This window comes from Chiloscyllium punctatum, chromosome 44 (assembly GCF_047496795.1).
Source record: "Chiloscyllium punctatum isolate Juve2018m chromosome 44, sChiPun1.3, whole genome shotgun sequence".
Lineage (NCBI taxonomy): Eukaryota > Metazoa > Chordata > Chondrichthyes > Orectolobiformes > Hemiscylliidae > Chiloscyllium > Chiloscyllium punctatum.
This window is the reverse complement of record NC_092782.1, coordinates 62,229,605-62,247,411: the sequence shown is the minus strand read 5'-3', so window position 1 is coordinate 62,247,411 and position 17,807 is coordinate 62,229,605. Positions and strand designations below refer to the sequence as shown.

The 17,807-nt window shown below is 38.8% G+C and overlaps 2 protein-coding genes across 12 annotated transcripts in view; one reads left to right on the top strand and one right to left on the bottom strand.

The window, feature by feature from the left end:
* dmtf1 (cyclin D binding myb-like transcription factor 1) overlaps positions 1-2,148 on the top strand; it is a 58,278-nt gene extending 56,130 nt beyond the window's left edge. For 2 of the 3 annotated variants that reach the window (XM_072563075.1, XM_072563074.1), the window contains one exon: positions 1,246-2,148. In XM_072563075.1, the coding sequence (XP_072419176.1) occupies positions 1,246-1,322 (77 nt within the window). In that variant the 3' untranslated portion in view covers positions 1,323-2,148. Of the gene's footprint in view, positions 1-710; positions 811-1,245 lie in introns of all 3 variants that reach the window. The other variant, XR_011955330.1, reaches the window with a different exon arrangement.
* The window catches only part of LOC140467035 (transmembrane protein 243-like), a 109,021-nt gene that overhangs the window by 74,223 nt on the left and 16,991 nt on the right, over positions 1-17,807 (bottom strand). For 4 of the 9 annotated variants that reach the window (XM_072563076.1, XM_072563077.1, XM_072563078.1 and 1 more), the window contains exons 2-5: positions 15,949-16,193; positions 9,155-9,205; positions 6,036-6,140; positions 2,138-2,876 (exon numbers count right to left, since the gene is read on the bottom strand). In XM_072563076.1, coding sequence (XP_072419177.1) covers positions 2,754-2,876; positions 6,036-6,140; positions 9,155-9,205; positions 15,949-16,026 — 357 coding nt within the window. In that variant the 5' untranslated portion in view covers positions 16,027-16,193 and the 3' untranslated portion in view covers positions 2,138-2,753. Of the gene's footprint in view, positions 1-2,137; positions 2,877-6,035; positions 6,141-9,154; positions 9,206-15,948; positions 16,194-17,652; positions 17,765-17,807 lie in introns of those variants that run through there. The other 5 variants (XR_011955331.1, XR_011955332.1, XM_072563083.1 and 2 more) reach the window with 2 other exon arrangements.

Genomic DNA, 17,807 nt, shown 5'->3' with positions numbered 1-17,807 from the left:
AGCACTACAGCTACATTTGGTCAGATGAATGTTTTCAGACCTTATTCTATCACTCCTGACTCATACCTTGTACACTGTAGTTAGTCTCTAAGTTTTGGAGTCAGCAGTTGAGTGAATCAGCACGAAGAAAATGCAGACTTTTTTTTAAAAAGTCAGATTTTTTGTAGCTGGTCTGATTATGTTCTAGTTAATGGTGAAAGAATCAAAATGGTAAAGCCCGTGAAGTATTATTGCAAATCTTTCATTTCCTGCCACGTAAGCCTGAATGTTGTCTCAGTTTGCTGCACAGGGGAATGTCTGAAACAGCCATTACTATAAGGATTATTAAAGTATGAGGGAACTATAATGTTCACCATCTTTTCAATAAGACAAGCACCCAACTGAATCCTTCCTTACTCTGTCCCTTAAAAGAGACAATTGGTAAACATCCAGAAAAGTAATCATTTCATTAACTTTCCTGATCAGTGTAGGTAGCGTTAAAAAAAAGTCCCATTTTACATCCTTTGTCTCAGCAGCACAAATGTCCTCCTCATCCTTGTACCCTTTTAATTTTTTATTTTAAAAAATCAACTTTGTGAAGACAATCTACATGGTATTAAAGTGTTTTTACAAGGAGTCTATTCCACATAATAATTATTTTGGGGAACTATTCTCCAAATCACTAGTCTTGCTCAGAACTTGTTCATCTTTTTTTTACTCCTGCCTTCTAGTTGTGTGACTTTTATCAGAACATTGAAATTGAGCCAGGCTCCAGACCTCAAAACAACCTTGATCCAGCCATGGACGCACGAGCTGAATACCAGAGATGAGGTAAGAGGAGCTGTCCCTGACAGCAAGGTATCAGTCAACCAAGTACGGTACCAAGGAACCGTAACAAAACTAGACATCATTTGGGGGTCAAAGGGAAAACTCTTCAATGGTTTGCATCATACCTGGTACAAAACAAGATTGGTCTTTGATGAAGCCAGTCACTGCACTTTCAAGTTCCTGTCCAATTCAGTGGTTTGATACAGTTTATACTCCAGAGATTGGAGCTGAGGCAGTGCAAACTAGCTGTGCTGTGTATTTGAACCCTTACAGGGAGTGCTTGATGCTGATATTTGGGTTTCTGAAATGAAGAGTGTTCCATCTCTCAGCACTAACTACCCTCATCTAGATGAGTACTTTAAAAATAAAGAATTGTTAACTTGCTGGTGGATAGCCTAATTTACAAAACACTGATGGAGATTCAAATTCTCTTTTCAGATCACATTTTACAACCCCAAGGTGACTGTTCAGACATCATTGGCTCATCATTGGAAACCCCAGATACTGATGATTGAAGAGAACTTATGTATACCTGTTGTGCTGTCTTTAAGAGTGAACAATCCAAAATTGTTCACCAGCTATGAAATGTCAATAATTAATGCTCTTGATAATTCAATATTTGAATGTATGGTGCTGCCTTTGAGACAAACTGTATAAAATGAATAGAGTAGGTTTAGAAACAATTTAATTTCCTATGGTGCAAGTTTACTCAACAAAGTAAACTAGACAGTGGCACTATGCCAGACACCAAATTTCTAACTCTTAAGAAAACTGCATTACCTTTCCCTTCAAATTAAGTCAATGTAACAGTATTATATTGAGTTGAGGAACTGCTTCTAAAATGGGAGTAAACAGGTGTTAAGTATTTTTTAAACTAGATGAACCATCACCAAGAAAAGTGTTGAAATAACAGCTAAGTTTTTTTTTAAATCCTGTAAGTCAAAGATATTGAACCAAGTTGCACATTCTTTGAGTAGAAAAGGGATTTTTGATATATGTAATTTTTAAAAGTAATGTGGTTAAAATACAAGTTTCACACATCTGTTTAACTTTACAGAATTTCAGAAACATGTATACCAATACTTTTTAGTGGTATGGGGAAAGAGCACGCCCTTCTCTCCCTCAAGGAAACTACTTTTCACTATTGTGTAGGTGAAGTTCATGCATGTATATGCTCGTGGCCTAGACTTAATTGAGAGAGAAAAACTTACCTACCAAAAGCAAACTTGCACTAACGTGACAATAAATTTGATACTTGTCAGAATGGAGACCTCCAAGAATCAATTAGTATTCAACTTATTTTTGTGTACAAATAAAAAGTGTAGACAAGTTCAGTGTATATAAATTATTTTATTACTATTTATTCTTTAAAACAAAGTCAATGCTTTCTTACAGTTGTATTGTCTAGTATTGGTTCACAGGCTTAGTTTGGCTATTTTATTGTAAAACTCCAGTAGTTAAGTGGCTGCATAGTGCAATTATTTCATTACTTAAGACAAAATAAAAGTATATTTGTCCTGCAGTATCTTTATTTCTACTTCTGTGTTGTACTTTAACAGGTCATTGTCCTTCAAGTGCTTTATATAATTAAAAAAACAATTTGCACCAAAGAAAAAAAAAACACCCTTTTACAAAAAAAGAGAATGTGTGATCTCAAAACCTTGGCAAGTCTGGAATGTTCATTTTAGTGCAAGTCTTAAAATGTATTTTGGAAAACAAATTGCATTAATGTTTGTGGCATCAATCCCAGCTCATGTCGGACAGAGTCTGCATCCGGTATGTATGACAATACGAAGCTGGTAAGGAAACTCACTCCAGATTTACAAAAGATTCTTCCTTGCTGTGCAAACCAGAAATTCCATTTCTACTTCAGGAAAACTTCATTCGTCATCTTCATTTATCAACACGTGATAGACTGCAACTGAATTTGAGCCAGTACTGAAAAGTCATTTACCAACATCATGGAAGTATAAGTTGGCACATATGCACAGCAAAAGGATGGAAAATAAATTATAGTAGATTAGATTCCGGAATTTAGGTTCCAAGTCACCTTGTCGATACCAGAAAATCTGAAAAATATTAAGGCTGGACTCAATGTCAGATCTACTTTTCCTTAAGCTGCTATAAATCGTTGTGTATGGGATGTACAAGTTCCCAATGCAATGTGGATAAGTTTTATAAATTGATATTTTACATAAATATCTGGCCGCTGGCATGCAAAGAACCCAGTGCATACATAGCTTCCCATGCCTTTATCTAGAAAAAGTGGTTTAAACAACATTTCAGTTCATGTCTATGTTTGGCTTGTACGCAGGAGATCAGAGATCCAAAAGAGAGCATCAGTCAAGCAATTTCTAAGTCTTCGAAATGAAACCCTAAGTCTACAACAGATTTATGAAAAATTATGAGCTTAAGTCAGCTCTGCTGAACACAAGAATAGTAGGATCAGTTGATTTATATTCCTTCAGGGCATGAGCCCGTCTTCAGGAATGATTCATGCTCATGCCCGAAACGTCGATTCTCCTGCTCCTTGGATGCTGCCTGACCTGCGCTTTTCCAGCAACACATTTCAGCTCTTATCTCCAGCATCTGCAGTCCTCACTTTCTCATACAATAGAAGGGGGAAATTCAGCATGTTTGTAGACTGTGTCACTGTCAAAAGGTGTACTCATGAAAGCAATTTAGTCAACTTTCTCAAAGGGACAATAAATTCATTTGGTGAAAGCAGTCCACAAGACCATAAGATATAGGAGCAGACTTAAATGGACTATTCAATTGTAGCTAATGAATTTCTCAACCCCATTCTCTTGCCTTCTCCCTGTAACCCTTGATCCCCTGACTGATCAAAAACCACTGTCTTGAATGACTCGGCCTCCACAGCCCTCTGTGGCAATGAGTTCCACAGATTCACCAGCCCTCATGGTGAAGAAATTCCTCCTTCATCTCAGCTCTAAACGGTAATAAGTTCTGATCCTAGGATGACTAGTCTTTCCTGCATCCTGAAAGCTCACAGTTAATGAAAATCTTGGAATTGGGAGTCTTCAACTTTGTTCCGCTTTTTGACAGCAGAGGTGCTGTCAAACATGGCCACAGGTATTTTGGGCAGAGACCCAGCATTTCAGAGTCCAGCTCGAATCTCTGTCCTTGCTGTACCTCAAGCAGTAAGTTATACTGCCATTCTGACATTGGGCCACAAGAACTTGGGAGCCCAGTAAAAGGTCAAGTTTTTAAAAATGTACAAACTGAATTAGGACAAAAAAAAAGTGTGAATAAATAACAAGCATTTGAACTTGGCATTAATAAGCTACAGTAAATTATCGCTAATTTTTTTAGTTTCATCTCTTCTCCAGGGTCAGTGTCCAATTTATTTTAGAAAAGTGATCTTGCTGACAATTTTCACTATGCCTACAGACAGTAAGGGTTAAATCTAATATTAAAAATAGCAGAGGGTAGCGACTGTTGTGCTCTTAAATCAAGAAGGGCTGCAAAGTAAAACCTGGGAACCATGTACCAATAAGTCTAACATCTGTGTTAGTTGAAGATTCTGAGCTATCGGATATACATGCATTTGGAAAGACAGGGATCGATTCCTGGCTTTGAGTGGGAGATCATGCCTCTCAAATTTGTTAGAGTTCTTTGATGAAGTGACCGAGAAGGTTGACGAAAGTAGAGCAGTATAAGTAGTATAAATGGATTTCAGTAAGGCCTTTGATAAGGTTCCACATGGCAAGTTACTCTGGAAGGTTAGATCGCATGAAATCCACAGGAACCTGGTAAATTGGATACACAATTGGCTTGATAGTAGAAAGCAGAGGGTAATACTGGAAGGATGCATGTTGGACTGGAGGCCTGTGACTAGTGGTGTACCCCAGGGGTCAGTACTGGACCCATGACACTGTTATCCATATCAATGAATTGGATGAGAATATGTAAGACATGATTAACAATTGCAGATGACACTAAAATAGGTGATAGTGTGGACAATGAGGAAGATTATCAAAAATTACAACAGGACTTTGATCAGCTAGGGAAGTGGGACAAGAAATGGCAAATGGAGTTTAATTTAGATAAGTGTGAGGTGTTTCGTTTTGGAAAGTCAAATCAAGGTAGGAGTTTCATAGTGAATGGGAGGATCTTAAGGAGTGTAGAAAACGGGGACCTTAGAGTTCAGGTTCACAGTTCTCTGGAAGTGGTGTCACTGGTAAACAGGGCAGTGAAGGTGGCTTTTCGCACACTGGCCTTCATCATTCAGGGTATTGAGTATAGAAGGTGGGAAGTTATGTTGCAGTTATACAGGATATTGGTGAGGCTGCACTTTATAGTATTGTGTTCAGTTTTGGTCACCTTGCTATAGGAAGATGTTAAACTGGAAAAAGAGTATAGAAGAAATTTACGAGGATGTTGCCAGGACTCAAGGGACTGAGTTATCGGGAGAGGTTGGATAAGCTGAGACTTATTAGAGTGTCGGAGACTGAGAGGGGGTTTTACAGAAGCGTATAAGATAAATGAGAGGCATGAATAGGATGAATGCATTGACTTTTTCCCAGGGTTGGGGAATCAAGGACTAGACTGCATCAGTTTAAGGTGAGAGAGGAAAGAATAAAAAGGATCCTGAGGGGTAACATTTTTCCAAAGATGGTGGTATGCATATGGAATGAGCTGCCACCAAAGTAGTTGAAGCAGGTACAGTAACTACATTTAAAAAGGCATTTGGACAAATATAAGGATAGGAAAAGATTTAAAGGTTATGGGCCAAGCGCAGGGAAATGGGGTTAGTGTGGATGGACGTTTTAGTCGGCATGGACCAGTGTGGGTCAAAGGGCTTGTCTCAGTGCTGTAGGACACTGAATCTCAATTTCAAAACTTATATTTCCCAAATCATTTAAGAGCAAAAGAAAAGCAAATACTACCCACTGTTGTTCTTACTGCCCCACAGACACTCAATATTCTGTTTTTGTAAGTTATAAACTGTCTGAACAATAGTTAACTCCCAGCTTTTCAAATTCACTGTCCTTCCTGAAGACCCTGTAACCAGTAATATTTCATTCCTAATCACATCAGGTTGTACATAACTTTTGAAAGACCGTTACAGCAAATCCTGTTTAATATGAACTTACACTTCAAGCAATTCATTAAAACAATTAGAATTATTCATATGCAGCCAAACTTCTATACAGTAATAATAAAATGCTACCACTTTTGAAAAACATTACAAAATTAATACTTACAAGAACACCAATGGAGGCGCAAGTCAGCAAGATGCAGACAACAAAGAAAACATTCAGTGGTTTTGGAGGTAATTGTGGGAAAACAAAAGCACTAATAAAAGTTACCTGCAGAACAGAATTGGAAAAACTGACATCAGACAGAACCAAATGTTTACTTCCCTTCCAAAGTAAGTGAAGTTTGTACAAAGAAAATTGCAAGATCACCAAATTTCTTTGTATGACTGGAAATCAGCAGCAGCCAATTTCATTTCTCCCTCCTCCCATTGGCTAGTCCATCTTCTTTCTACCCACAATAACACCTTCATAGTTTAATGACTTGATGAAACAGGTAACATTTGAAATGACACTGATCATTGAACCGTTCTCTCCCTAGTGGCTTGAGAGTTATGTCATCGGTTTAATGAATAGAAATGAGGAACATTTTGGAAGAAAAGAAAACTACAGTTTCTGAATGGCAAAACATAAAAATGAATAAAAGTTGGAGGCTGCAAATCCGTGACTCTTTAAAAGTCACAGCTGAATATAAAAAAGTCTTGGTGAACTGAGATTTTATAAACAGTCAAATCCAAATAAATCTACTTGACTATACTTCCACCCTGCTTCCTGAAAAGGACTCTATTCTATTGTCCCTGTTTCTCTGGCCCAAATATGCAAACTTACATCTCAGTGTTTCTGTTAAGTCTTCCTTCCTCCTTAACAATGGAGGCGATCCCATGACTGTTGATGAGGCTCTCAACAGAGTTCTTTTCATTATTAAACTTAACAAGCTCAACATCAGCTCTCAAACATGAAACACCGCCCTGGTTTTCAACATCCAGCCTCAATATTCATTGACCACTATTTTCAATTTCTCTAGCATGCTATAACCTGCAAATATTTTCCCCTCCAAAGATTCTGAAGCAATCTTTCCTCACATTGCCTTCGCATGTCAGCTTTCCAAGCAAGCCAGAAGGTACAACACATCCACATAATAATAAACAAGGCCTTTTCACGCAAATAAGCATGTACCCTCATTTCTTTCAGTTCACTATATTGTATTCATTACGCACAATGATATCTTCTAATATTAAGGCAACTGAAAGCTGATCAAATGACTATTTTGCAAAGCACCTCCATTCATTCTGTAAAGGGTCTAAGTTTCCAATCATCTGTCATTTTAATTATCAACCCTATTCCTATTGTGACCTCTGCCTTCAGCACCTCATTTTTAAAATCAGGTGCTTTACAGAATTCCAGATTGAACACAAAGTTCAATTTTGGATCATAATACTTTTTCATTTCTTTGGAATAGTATTTGTCATAATACTTCTTACCCATTTAAACATTCTTGATACACTGCTTGTTTCTTGTCCTACTGGGATCGGATTTTGCCTGGCAGCACTGTAATTCAACCTCCCTCCATTTCTTCTCCCTTCAATTCTTCTCTACTTGCTAAAGCCTGTTATGTGTTTTATGTTTCCCCAATTCAGACAAAGTCATTGACCTGGCGTCAATGGTTCCTCTATCCATAGATGTTCCTAGAGTGTTTCTAGCATTTCCTGTCTTATTCTGAATGAGACTACAACTAAAGCAGAACATGAAACCTCAAGAATATTAAACGACAAGTTCCAATCCTTGTGCTTGAACTGTATAGTTTCGTATCCTTAAAAACAAGCTCAGTTAACTACTTCTTTTCACCATATTGAACTTCACAGCTCGATCCTCAAAGTGATAAAACAGGCAGCAACCAGAAGCAATTATAACAATGGCAAATATTTGAAGTTTGAACAAATGGCATCAATGCAGAATCTGAAGAAACTGTCCTGCACTACCCACACACAAATCAAAGCATCACTGCATGTTCCAGCACATGAATCAAGGCCAAAAGGCTTGCACACTGCATTTTCATATTTATCTCTCATACTTTTTGCCCAGGAAGCTAAGTGAACATCATGGGAATCAAACTCTTCAGCAGAGCTGATATTTCCAAATTCCAACTTAGGTAAACAAGGCAAGGATAATTTTAAGTGAATTTCCATAAATGTCATCCTTCTGCTGGCTCTTACAAAACTCTACTCTTAAAAGATTCACCCATCACCTGTATCCTTTCCAATCTCCAGTGACGTCTGGTCCTCCTACACCACAAACAGATACACACAACAAATCAGACAGTTGAGATCCAAGGTGGTGGAGATGAAACAGAACTGATTCTCAGTGTACATTGAGCCAGAGGGGTTTTCAGGACATTTCTGAGGGGTAGCATGGAGATGAGGAGGATTGGGAAGAAGATTCCTTTCTAATGACTGCACCTTTTTCTTTGAACAATGCTATATTTTGATTTGCAACAGACTGGATTTAAGTGGGTCACTCAACTTTAAAAAGGGTACCCTACACCAAGAATGATTTTCTAAACATCTCAAAACAAGCTGTCAAGAGAAGACTCTATTCTTGGAGTCATCATACCTTCAGCTCAAAGTGAACCAAAGGCCCAGCTTCCTATCGTGATGGTACAGAACCGCTCCATGGTGTTAAGAGCAGGCTATTCTGATGTGCTGATCAACTTATTTGCCCAACAAATATCCTCCCAACCTTCACTATCAAAAAATAACTGATCATTCAGTTTGCTGTTTTATTGACAGTTGCAACACAAACTGTCTGCAAGACATTCAGAGCACTGCCTCCAATCTGTCTGTGAAGTATGTTTCACCATGAAAAAAAACTGCAAATAAATGCACACATTCATAAAAACTAAGATAATTCTGATATAAATAGGATTACAAGTTGAATACCTTTGAAAGATGCAAGTACTTCAATATCCAACTAATTTGCTATCCAGTTGTCAGTGTGCTGCCTGATTGTTCAATAGATAAACACTCACAAACACATTTGATAAACTGCTTCCAGAACACTGATGCTAATATTTTCACATTTACAGCAGATGGGTATTTCATAGAAATCAAATAATCTGGTCTTAACCACCCTCCCTGGCAATCTGTTCCATAGCATGTGGAAGCACAAGTCTGCCTACACCTTGCAGCTACATGCAGTTACTTTCTCCAAAATACTGCAATGGTACCTATATAAAGTATCAATTTTACAAAAAGGTAATTACCAATAAGATTTGAATTTTTTCTACTTACTATCAGCAATAAAGATGTGAGGACACCAACAACAATGTTGATAATTCGATCCTGAAAAAAATACCATAAAATAGATTGAGGTGTATAATCCAAGTATTAAAATATTTTAAATGCCCTTTTAAATTGTATTGTACTTTTCAAAAGAAAAATATGTAGGCAAAGACTAAAGATTTTAATTACTTCCTTTAAATATCAGTTACCAAAAACTTGATTAAAATATTCCTGGTTAGCTAAGATTTTAAAACATGCAATGTGTCTTCTTGATGAAAGCTGACCAAAAAACTGCATTAATGGGGTCAATTCTTCCATGCTCATGGCTCTTCATGGACTTACATGTCATGGTTCAGACAGATGTTTATTGTGACATCCATACCCTGTAAATATTAAGCATTTTGGGACTGGCAACTACAACGTTAAGAACCACTATAATGTTAAGCTCACTATTTTAAGGGCAATTCAGTCAGCAACTCCACTTCCCGTGAATTAATTAAAAAGAAATAAGTACTAATGCTAAATAGCAAACTTTGAAAAGGTAAATCAAAAGAAAGGCTCAAAAGGAATTAACTGGAAATTATTGATTGAAGAGATAACTAGTTGAGAATAATTAATGACAATAAGATAACAATCAGCATTTATACTCCAAAGTTTATAAATCTCTGGAACAGCCTCTTGTGGCACAGTGGTAATATCCCTAACTCTGAGGCAGCAGGCCTGTACTGAAGGTGGGTAACAGCATTTCATAACAATTTGATTAGAAAATATCCAGAATGTTACTGGGTAGGCTGAACTGGAAAATTGTGGGCTATCCTGGACACCATAGTTCAGAAAAACCTTAACAAAGGTTTAGTTGAAGTTTACCAACAGATTACCAGGAATGAGGTGTTTCAGTTACCTGGAGAAGTTCAATTAGGACTATTCTCCTTGGAACAGTTAAGGTGATGAGGCAAATAACCAAGGGTTTTCAAGTTAAGAGATTTTAACAGATCAAGAAAACTATTCCCTCTGGCATGTGGATAAATAGGCAGAGGTCATAGATACAAAAATCATTGGGAAAAGCACCTCAGAGGATCTCAGGTGAAATGTTTTCACTCAGTTGTCAGGATGTGGAACACACTACCAGAAATGGTGATGAAAGCCGACTCCATGACTGATTTTCAAAGGAGATCAGTGAGGTTTGAAGCTGTGGACCTTGTAGGATTAAAGACAGATGGTAGTGATGGGAGGCTAAATACAATTGCTCTTTCAATTAGCCAGCATAGGCACGATTGGCTGAGTAGCCTCATTTTATGCTGTAAATTTCTATGCGTCAATGAAATAAGAACTAAATGAGCCATTTTCAAACAGACAGACAGTAGGTACATCCACAAGCAAAAAGGATTTCTGCAATGATAGCAAAATTTAAAGGGATCTCAAAGATGCATTATTATACACAGCAGACAGCAAGTGATATTCTGATAACTTGCACCCAATTATATTATACCCAGAGATAAAACAGGTATCACATTCGAAATGTGGAGAACCAGCCAAACAGCACTCTTGCCAAATTTCTACGTCCAACCATTCATTTGTTACCAGTTTATCAAAATAATGTCAGAGGAAATACAGCCACTTGATGTTTCAACTATACACAGGAACTAGTGCTATAACATACTTACAAGGCAAAATAATGGAATTAATGCAGAGACAGAAACTAGGAGGAGAGTCTGTATTTAAACATTCAAAGTGTAGTTCAAAGCAGAAGGTCCTCTTGCCTGACCACTTTAGGGATATCACAGATTAAATAATGTGATGCTTCAGATGTGATGTTTAGAAAATTGGAAAAATGTATACACAATGAATAGAATCTAATTAACATGACAAGTTAGGAAGGGAGGTGACAGTAATAGTCACCCAATAATCAAAGTGAAGCAGGAAAAGCTAATAGAAAAATACCAGTTAGCAGATTTAGAAAACACAGCTGACCATATAGTAAATTTTGAGCACTGTAGATATAACTATAAACAAAAAAAGCAAGCTTATGCAGAACATCAAAACGGTTTCAGTTTAAATTTTGGATCAATGAAAAAAGATTTGCAAAGCTTGGACAGTTCAAAAAACAGTATCTTCACCAAAATATATAACAGACAATACATGAAATCTATATTGATTCAAAAATGCACCAAGACAGACCACAGAAGTCAAATGGAAATTAGCAGAAACAAACAAATTTGTTGTTACAAACTCCAGAGTTCAAATTTAATCCCACCTTTTATCACATTTCCCATTGAAATCAAGACCTTCATTACGAAAAATATAAGTACTAGTATTGCTCATTTTCAAGTTTGCAAACTATTCATTTCCATCTTTTTCAGGGTCTTCTGTTTCCCAATTATTCCTTGCCCCCTTTGTATCGAAAAGAGAGGGAGGTGGGCAGAGGGAGCGGGGTTGCCCTATTAGTTAAGAATGAAATTAAATCTATAGCATTAAATGAGAGAGGGTCAGATGATGTGGAGTCTGTGTGGGTGGAGTTGAGGAATCACAAAAGGCAAAAAAACCATAATAGGAGTTATGTACAGACCTCCCAGCAGTGGTCAGGACCAGGAGTGCAAGATGTACCAGGAAAAAGATAGGGCATGTCAGAAAGGTAAGGTTATGGTGATCATGGGGGACTTCAATATGCAAACTGACTGGGTGAAAAATGCTGCCAGTGGATCCAAAGAAAGGGTATTCATGGAATGCTTCCAGATGGCTTTTTGGAACAGCTTATGATGGAGCCTACAAGGGATCAGGCTATTCTGGACTTAGTGCTATGTAATGAGCCAGACTTCATAAAAGATCTTAAAGTCAGGAACACTCAGGAGGCAGAGATCATAATATGGTTGAGTTCAGTTTGCATCCAAAAGAGAGAAGGCAAAATTGAATGTAATGGTGTAACAGTTAAACAAAGGTAATTACAGGGGCATGACAGGAACTGACGAAAACTGACTGGAAACAGAGCAATGATGGCAGGAGTTTCTGGGTGTAATGGAGGACACAGTACAGCGGTTCATCCCAAAGAAAAGAAAAATTACCTGGGAGATGGTGGTGTGTGTTGGGGTGGGAAGGAGGGGGGGGGGTGGGGAGAAGGAGGATTAGACAACCATGGCCAACGAAGGAAGTCAAAAGATGTATCAAAGATAAAGACAGCCTATAAAGTGGCCAAGAACATTGGGTAATCAGAAGATTGGAAAGACTATAAAGACAGAGGATAACAAAGAAATAAGGAAGGAGAGGATCAAATCTGAAGGTAAGCTAGCCAGTAATATTAGAAAGGATAGTAAAAGTTTCTTTCAATACATAAGAAACAAATGAGATGCAGGAAGGCTAGTGATGGGAGATAAGGAAATAGCTGAAGAACTTAATAAGTACTGTGTGTCAGTCTTCACAGTGGGAGACATTAGTAATACCCCAACAATTAAGGAGAGTCAGGGAGCTGAGTCGAGTATGGTGGCCATTACAAAAGAGAAAGTACTAGAAAAGCTAAAAGGTCTAAAACTTGATAAATCTCCTGGCCCCGATGGGCTGCATCCTAGAGTTCTGAGGGAAGTGGCTGAAGAAATAGCAGAAGCGTTGGTTGTAATCTTTCAAAAGTCACTGGAGTCAGGGAACGTCCCGGATGATTGGAAGATCACTGTTGTAACCCCCTTGTTCAAGAAAGGATCAAGACAAAAGATGGAAAATTATAGGCCGACTAACCTAACCACGGTTGTAGGTAAAATTCCAAGATCCATCGTTAAGGATGAGATTTCTAAATTCTTGGAAGTCCAGGGTCGAATTAGGACAAGTCAGCATGGTTTTAATAAGTTAAAAATCACACAACACCAAGTTATAGTCCAACAGGTTTAACTGGAAGCACACTAGCTCTTTCGGAGCGACGTTCCTTCATCAGGTGATAGAAGGAGCATCGCTCCGAAAGCTAGTGTGTTTCCAATTAAACCTGTTGGACTATAACTTGGTGTTGTGTGATTTTTAACTTTGTACACCCCAATCCAACACCAGCATCTCCAAATCATGGTTTTAGTAAGGGGAGGTAGTGCCTGACAAACCTGTTAGAATTCGTTGAAGAGGTAACAAGTAGGTTAGACCAGGAAAGCCCAGTGGGTGTTCTCTACCTAGACTTCCAAAAAGCCTTTGATAAGGTGCCTCACGGGAGGCTGCTGAGTAAGGTGAGGGCCCATGGTGTTCGAGGTGAGCTACTGGCATGTATTGAGGATTGGCTGTCTGACAGAAGGCAGAGAGTTGGGATAAAAAGGTTCCTTTTTGGAATGGCAGCCGGTGACAAGTGGGGATCCCGCAGGGTTCAGTGTTGGGGCCGCAGCTGTTTACTTTATATATTAACGATCTGGATAAAGGGACTGGGGGCTTTCTGGCAAAGTTCACCAATGATACAAAGTTAGGCAAACAGGCAGGTAGTTCTGAGGAGGTGGGGAGACTGCAGGAAGATTTAAACAGTTTAGGAGAATGGTCCAAGAAATGATTGATGAAATTCAATGTGAGCAATTGCAAGGTCTTGCACTTCGGAAAAAAGAACACAGGCATAGACTATTTTATAAACAGTGAAAAAGTTCATAAAGCCAAAGTACAAAGGGATCTGGGAGTGCTAGTGCAGGATTCTCTAAAGGTCGACTTGCAGGTCAAGTCCGTGGTTAAGAAAGCACATGTAATGATGTTATTTACTTCAAGAGGATTGGAATGTAAAAGCAGTGATGTGCTATTGAGACTTTATAAAGCTCTGGTTAGGCCCCATCTGTGGGCAGCACGGTGGCACAGTGGTTAGCACTGCTGCCTCACAGCGCCGGGTTCAATTCCCACCTCAGGTGACTCTGTGTGGAGTTTGCACATTCTCCCCGTGTCTGCATGGGTTTCCTCCGGGTGCTCCGGTTTCCTCCCATACTCCAAAGATGTGCAGGTCAGGTGAATTGGCCATGCTAAATTGCCCGTAGTGTTAGGTAAGGGGTAGATGTAGGGGTATGGGTGGGTTACGCTTCGGCGGGGCGGTGTGGACTTGTTGGGCCGAAGGGCCTGTTTCCACACTGTAAGTAATCTAATCTAAATCTAATCAGAATTCCGTGTCCAATCTTGGGCCCCACACCTCAGGAAGGACATACTGGCACTGGAGTGTGTCCAGCAGAGATTCACATGGATGATCCCTGGAATGGTGGGCCTAACATACAATGAACAGCTGAGGATCCTGAGATTGTATTCATTAGAGCTCAGAAGGTTGAGGGGAGATCTAATAGAAACTTAGAAGATAATGCATGGCTTTGAAAGGGTGGATGCTGGGAGGTTGTTTCTGTTAGGCAGGGAGACTAGGTCCCATGGGAACAGCCTTAGAATTAGAGGGGGTCAATTTAGAACAGAAATGAGGAAACATTTCTTCAACCAGAGAGTAGTGGGCCTGTGGAATTCATTGCCACAGAGTGCAGTCGAGGCCGGGATGCTAAATGCCTTCAAGGCAGGGATTGATAAATGCTTAATCTTAATACGGGGAATGTGCGGGCAAGTAGCACTGAAATGCCAACAGCCATGATTGAATGGTGGAGTGGATTCGATGGGCTGAATGGCCTTACTTCCACTCGTTTGTCTTATTGCATCAAATTTTGGATGGTAAAAATTAAAAATTTGGAGCATTAGATCAGGAAAAGGGCAAGAAAAACAACAGAATCCCACTTGAGTGGAAGCAGGCGATTCAGCCCATTGAGTCCACACGGACCCTCCGAACAGCATCACACTCAGTCCCAGCCCACTACCCTATTCTTGTAACCATGCATTTCCTATGGCTAAGCCCTCTAGCCTGCACATCCCTGGATACACTGGACAATTTAGCATGGCCAATCCACCAACTCTGCACATCTTTGGAGTGTGGAAGGAAACTAGGACCCAGAGGAAACCCTCACAGACAAGGAGAGAACGTGCAAACAGCCACCCAAGAGTTGAATCGAACCTGGGTCCCTGGCGCTGTGAGGCAGCAGTTCTAACCACTGAAGCCACCATGATGCCCAAGTAGAAATAATTCAAACTTCCTACATGACAGCTGAATTCCTAAATACAAACATCTTTCCAAAAGTCTAGAAATAATACTTAACAATAAGTTTGCTTTTTCTTGCTAACTGTCCTACAATCTGGAGAGACACGCTTGAATATACACAGTTTACGATTCAGTTCCCTTTAAATGAATGGACACTCCCTTGATAGTTCGGTGACGGCATGAAATTAATTTAACTGAAGCTTTCAAATCTAAACAAAAATTTTTAAATGGTGCTCCACAATTGTGAAAATTCAGAATGTACAAACATACATTAAATTACTGTCCCATTATTTACAAACTGCAGTCAAAATAACTTTTATATTAATTATCCCCCATGTACCTGCAAGGGAACAACCTACTGCAGATACAGGAATCTCGATGCATCTAGATGACTTCACAGCTTGAGGTTCAGCTCTAACAAAGAGACATCCAGACTTAAAATGAGAGCTTGCTCTCTCACCATGGATGCTGCCTGACCTGCTGTGATCACCAGCATTGGCCGTTTTTAGTACACCAGATATCTGTTGGTTTTTCACCACTGTCACAATTTATTATTGACTCAAAACATTGTAAACCAAACTTAAGATAGGTACTAAATGAGAGAAAAAAAATCATATTACTTTGGGCTTCAATGGAGCAGCAAATTTGAAACAATAATACTCAGATACCCAAATCCAGCTTGAAACCAGCTTTGAATCTCTAAAAATCAGGAGATCACAGTGAATTACTGTCTTCCCTATGCCCTTACCCTTGCTGATGTCTCTCCAAACAAGGGCCTGTTGTCCTGCACACTAGTCCCATAAGTCCTTGTGGTGTACTCATCCATCGCAATTTCATACAGCGCACTTTCACGCAGACCAAAATCTTGCTTGTGCTCTCATATAAAGAAGCTATCCGGCATACATTGTGGAAAATATTTTCACTCATGGAGATAGCTAATGGACCACATTTCGGCTGCTGACTACTTCCACTTGTTTTTCATGGTGAATGATTCTGAAATTAAAAAATAGTAATGAGTGAGTCATTATGAACTTGTGCTCCTACAGCTCTTTTGATTTGCTTTGCCTTGTGACAAGATGAATGGTTTCCTTTGTACAAGCCAACTGTCTCCTAACAACACATGCCATTGCTTAGATCACATTTTTTTCATGCAACTTAATTTTAGTTACATTAAACTATCAAGCACTTCAAATACACTTAACACGTCGCAAAGACATTTCCTCATTAATGGCAACAGCAGACAAATAAACTTCAAAATCTAATTTTCTACAAAATGAAACCCAAGCCAAGATTACCAGCTTTATCAAGAGTTATAGTTCAGATTTTGTTTTAAAAATTATATTGGAGCAGATTAACTCAGAGCAAAATATACTGTAAATGCTGAAAAGCTGAAAACCAGAAAGGACAGAAACACTGAACCGGTTTGGCAACTTGTATGAAGAGAAAAAACAAGAGCTAACAATTTGTCTCGATGGATCTTTGGCATGAAATGTTAACTGCACTGCTTTCTCTATAGCTGCTGCCTCACTTACTTAGCATTTCCAGCATTTTTCAGTGTGAAACTCTAAAAGCATCTGAAAGCACTGCAATTGGTTAAAACGGTGTTGTGAAAATGACCGATATCTTCATGCAGAATATTACATCAAGATGGCCTCAGCACAATCACTAAACTCATACAAATAGTCAAAACTTCACTGCTTGATATAGTGCAAGATTCAATTTCCTCAGCAACACATGATGTGGAGGTGTCAGTATTGGATTGGACTGGACAAAGTTAAAAATCACAGCTTTACATGGAAACTAGCTACCTGAAGGAGCAGCACTGCAAAAGCTCGTACTTCCAAATAAACCAGTTGGACTATAAGCTGGTGTTTTAAGATTTTTAAGTTGGTAAGACAGACATAGACAGATATAAACAGCATGTTGGAAAAAAAAAGTGTTAATTTCACCTCCACAACTTCCCTTTTCAAAGCAAGATATTTTACCCTGAAGTCTATCATTGTGTTGTAGCAAAGGACAGCAAATTCCACATGAAGGGTCAGAAATCTTTGGTTTAAATATAGTATAACAGCTGCTTGCTTGCTCAGTACAAGTAGAGATTTTCAAAATCCAATGATCTGACATTCACAAAGATCCTTTCTCAGAACCCAAATATTCCAGGGCGACCAACTTTAAAAAGCAAAGGCTGCTGAAAGATATTGGAGATGTGCATTCTTCCGATTGACAGAAGTGACTCACCTCCATGTGCCATTTCTTCATTTAAAAAGCTAGCTTTACACACTTAACATTCATATTGCCAAAAATCAAAATTCTGGGAATCAAGTTCTATTTCTTGTACAGAATTTCCTTCAAAGACAAATTTCAAATTAAAGACCGGCTTTCATCATCATATAATGTTCTATATTGAGCAGGATTTTGGGGTCAGCATGAAGCAATGTTATTTACCACTGACCTGGAAGAAAGTTGCCCACAAGGATTAATACTCGCGGCAAGTTATCCTTCTTTTCCAACTTGATTTTGACCCTGGCACCAAGTCAAAACCAACTTCTGTTTCAAGCAGCTTATCATATTAAAACATTCTCACAGATGGAGAACAAAGGAAGTTAA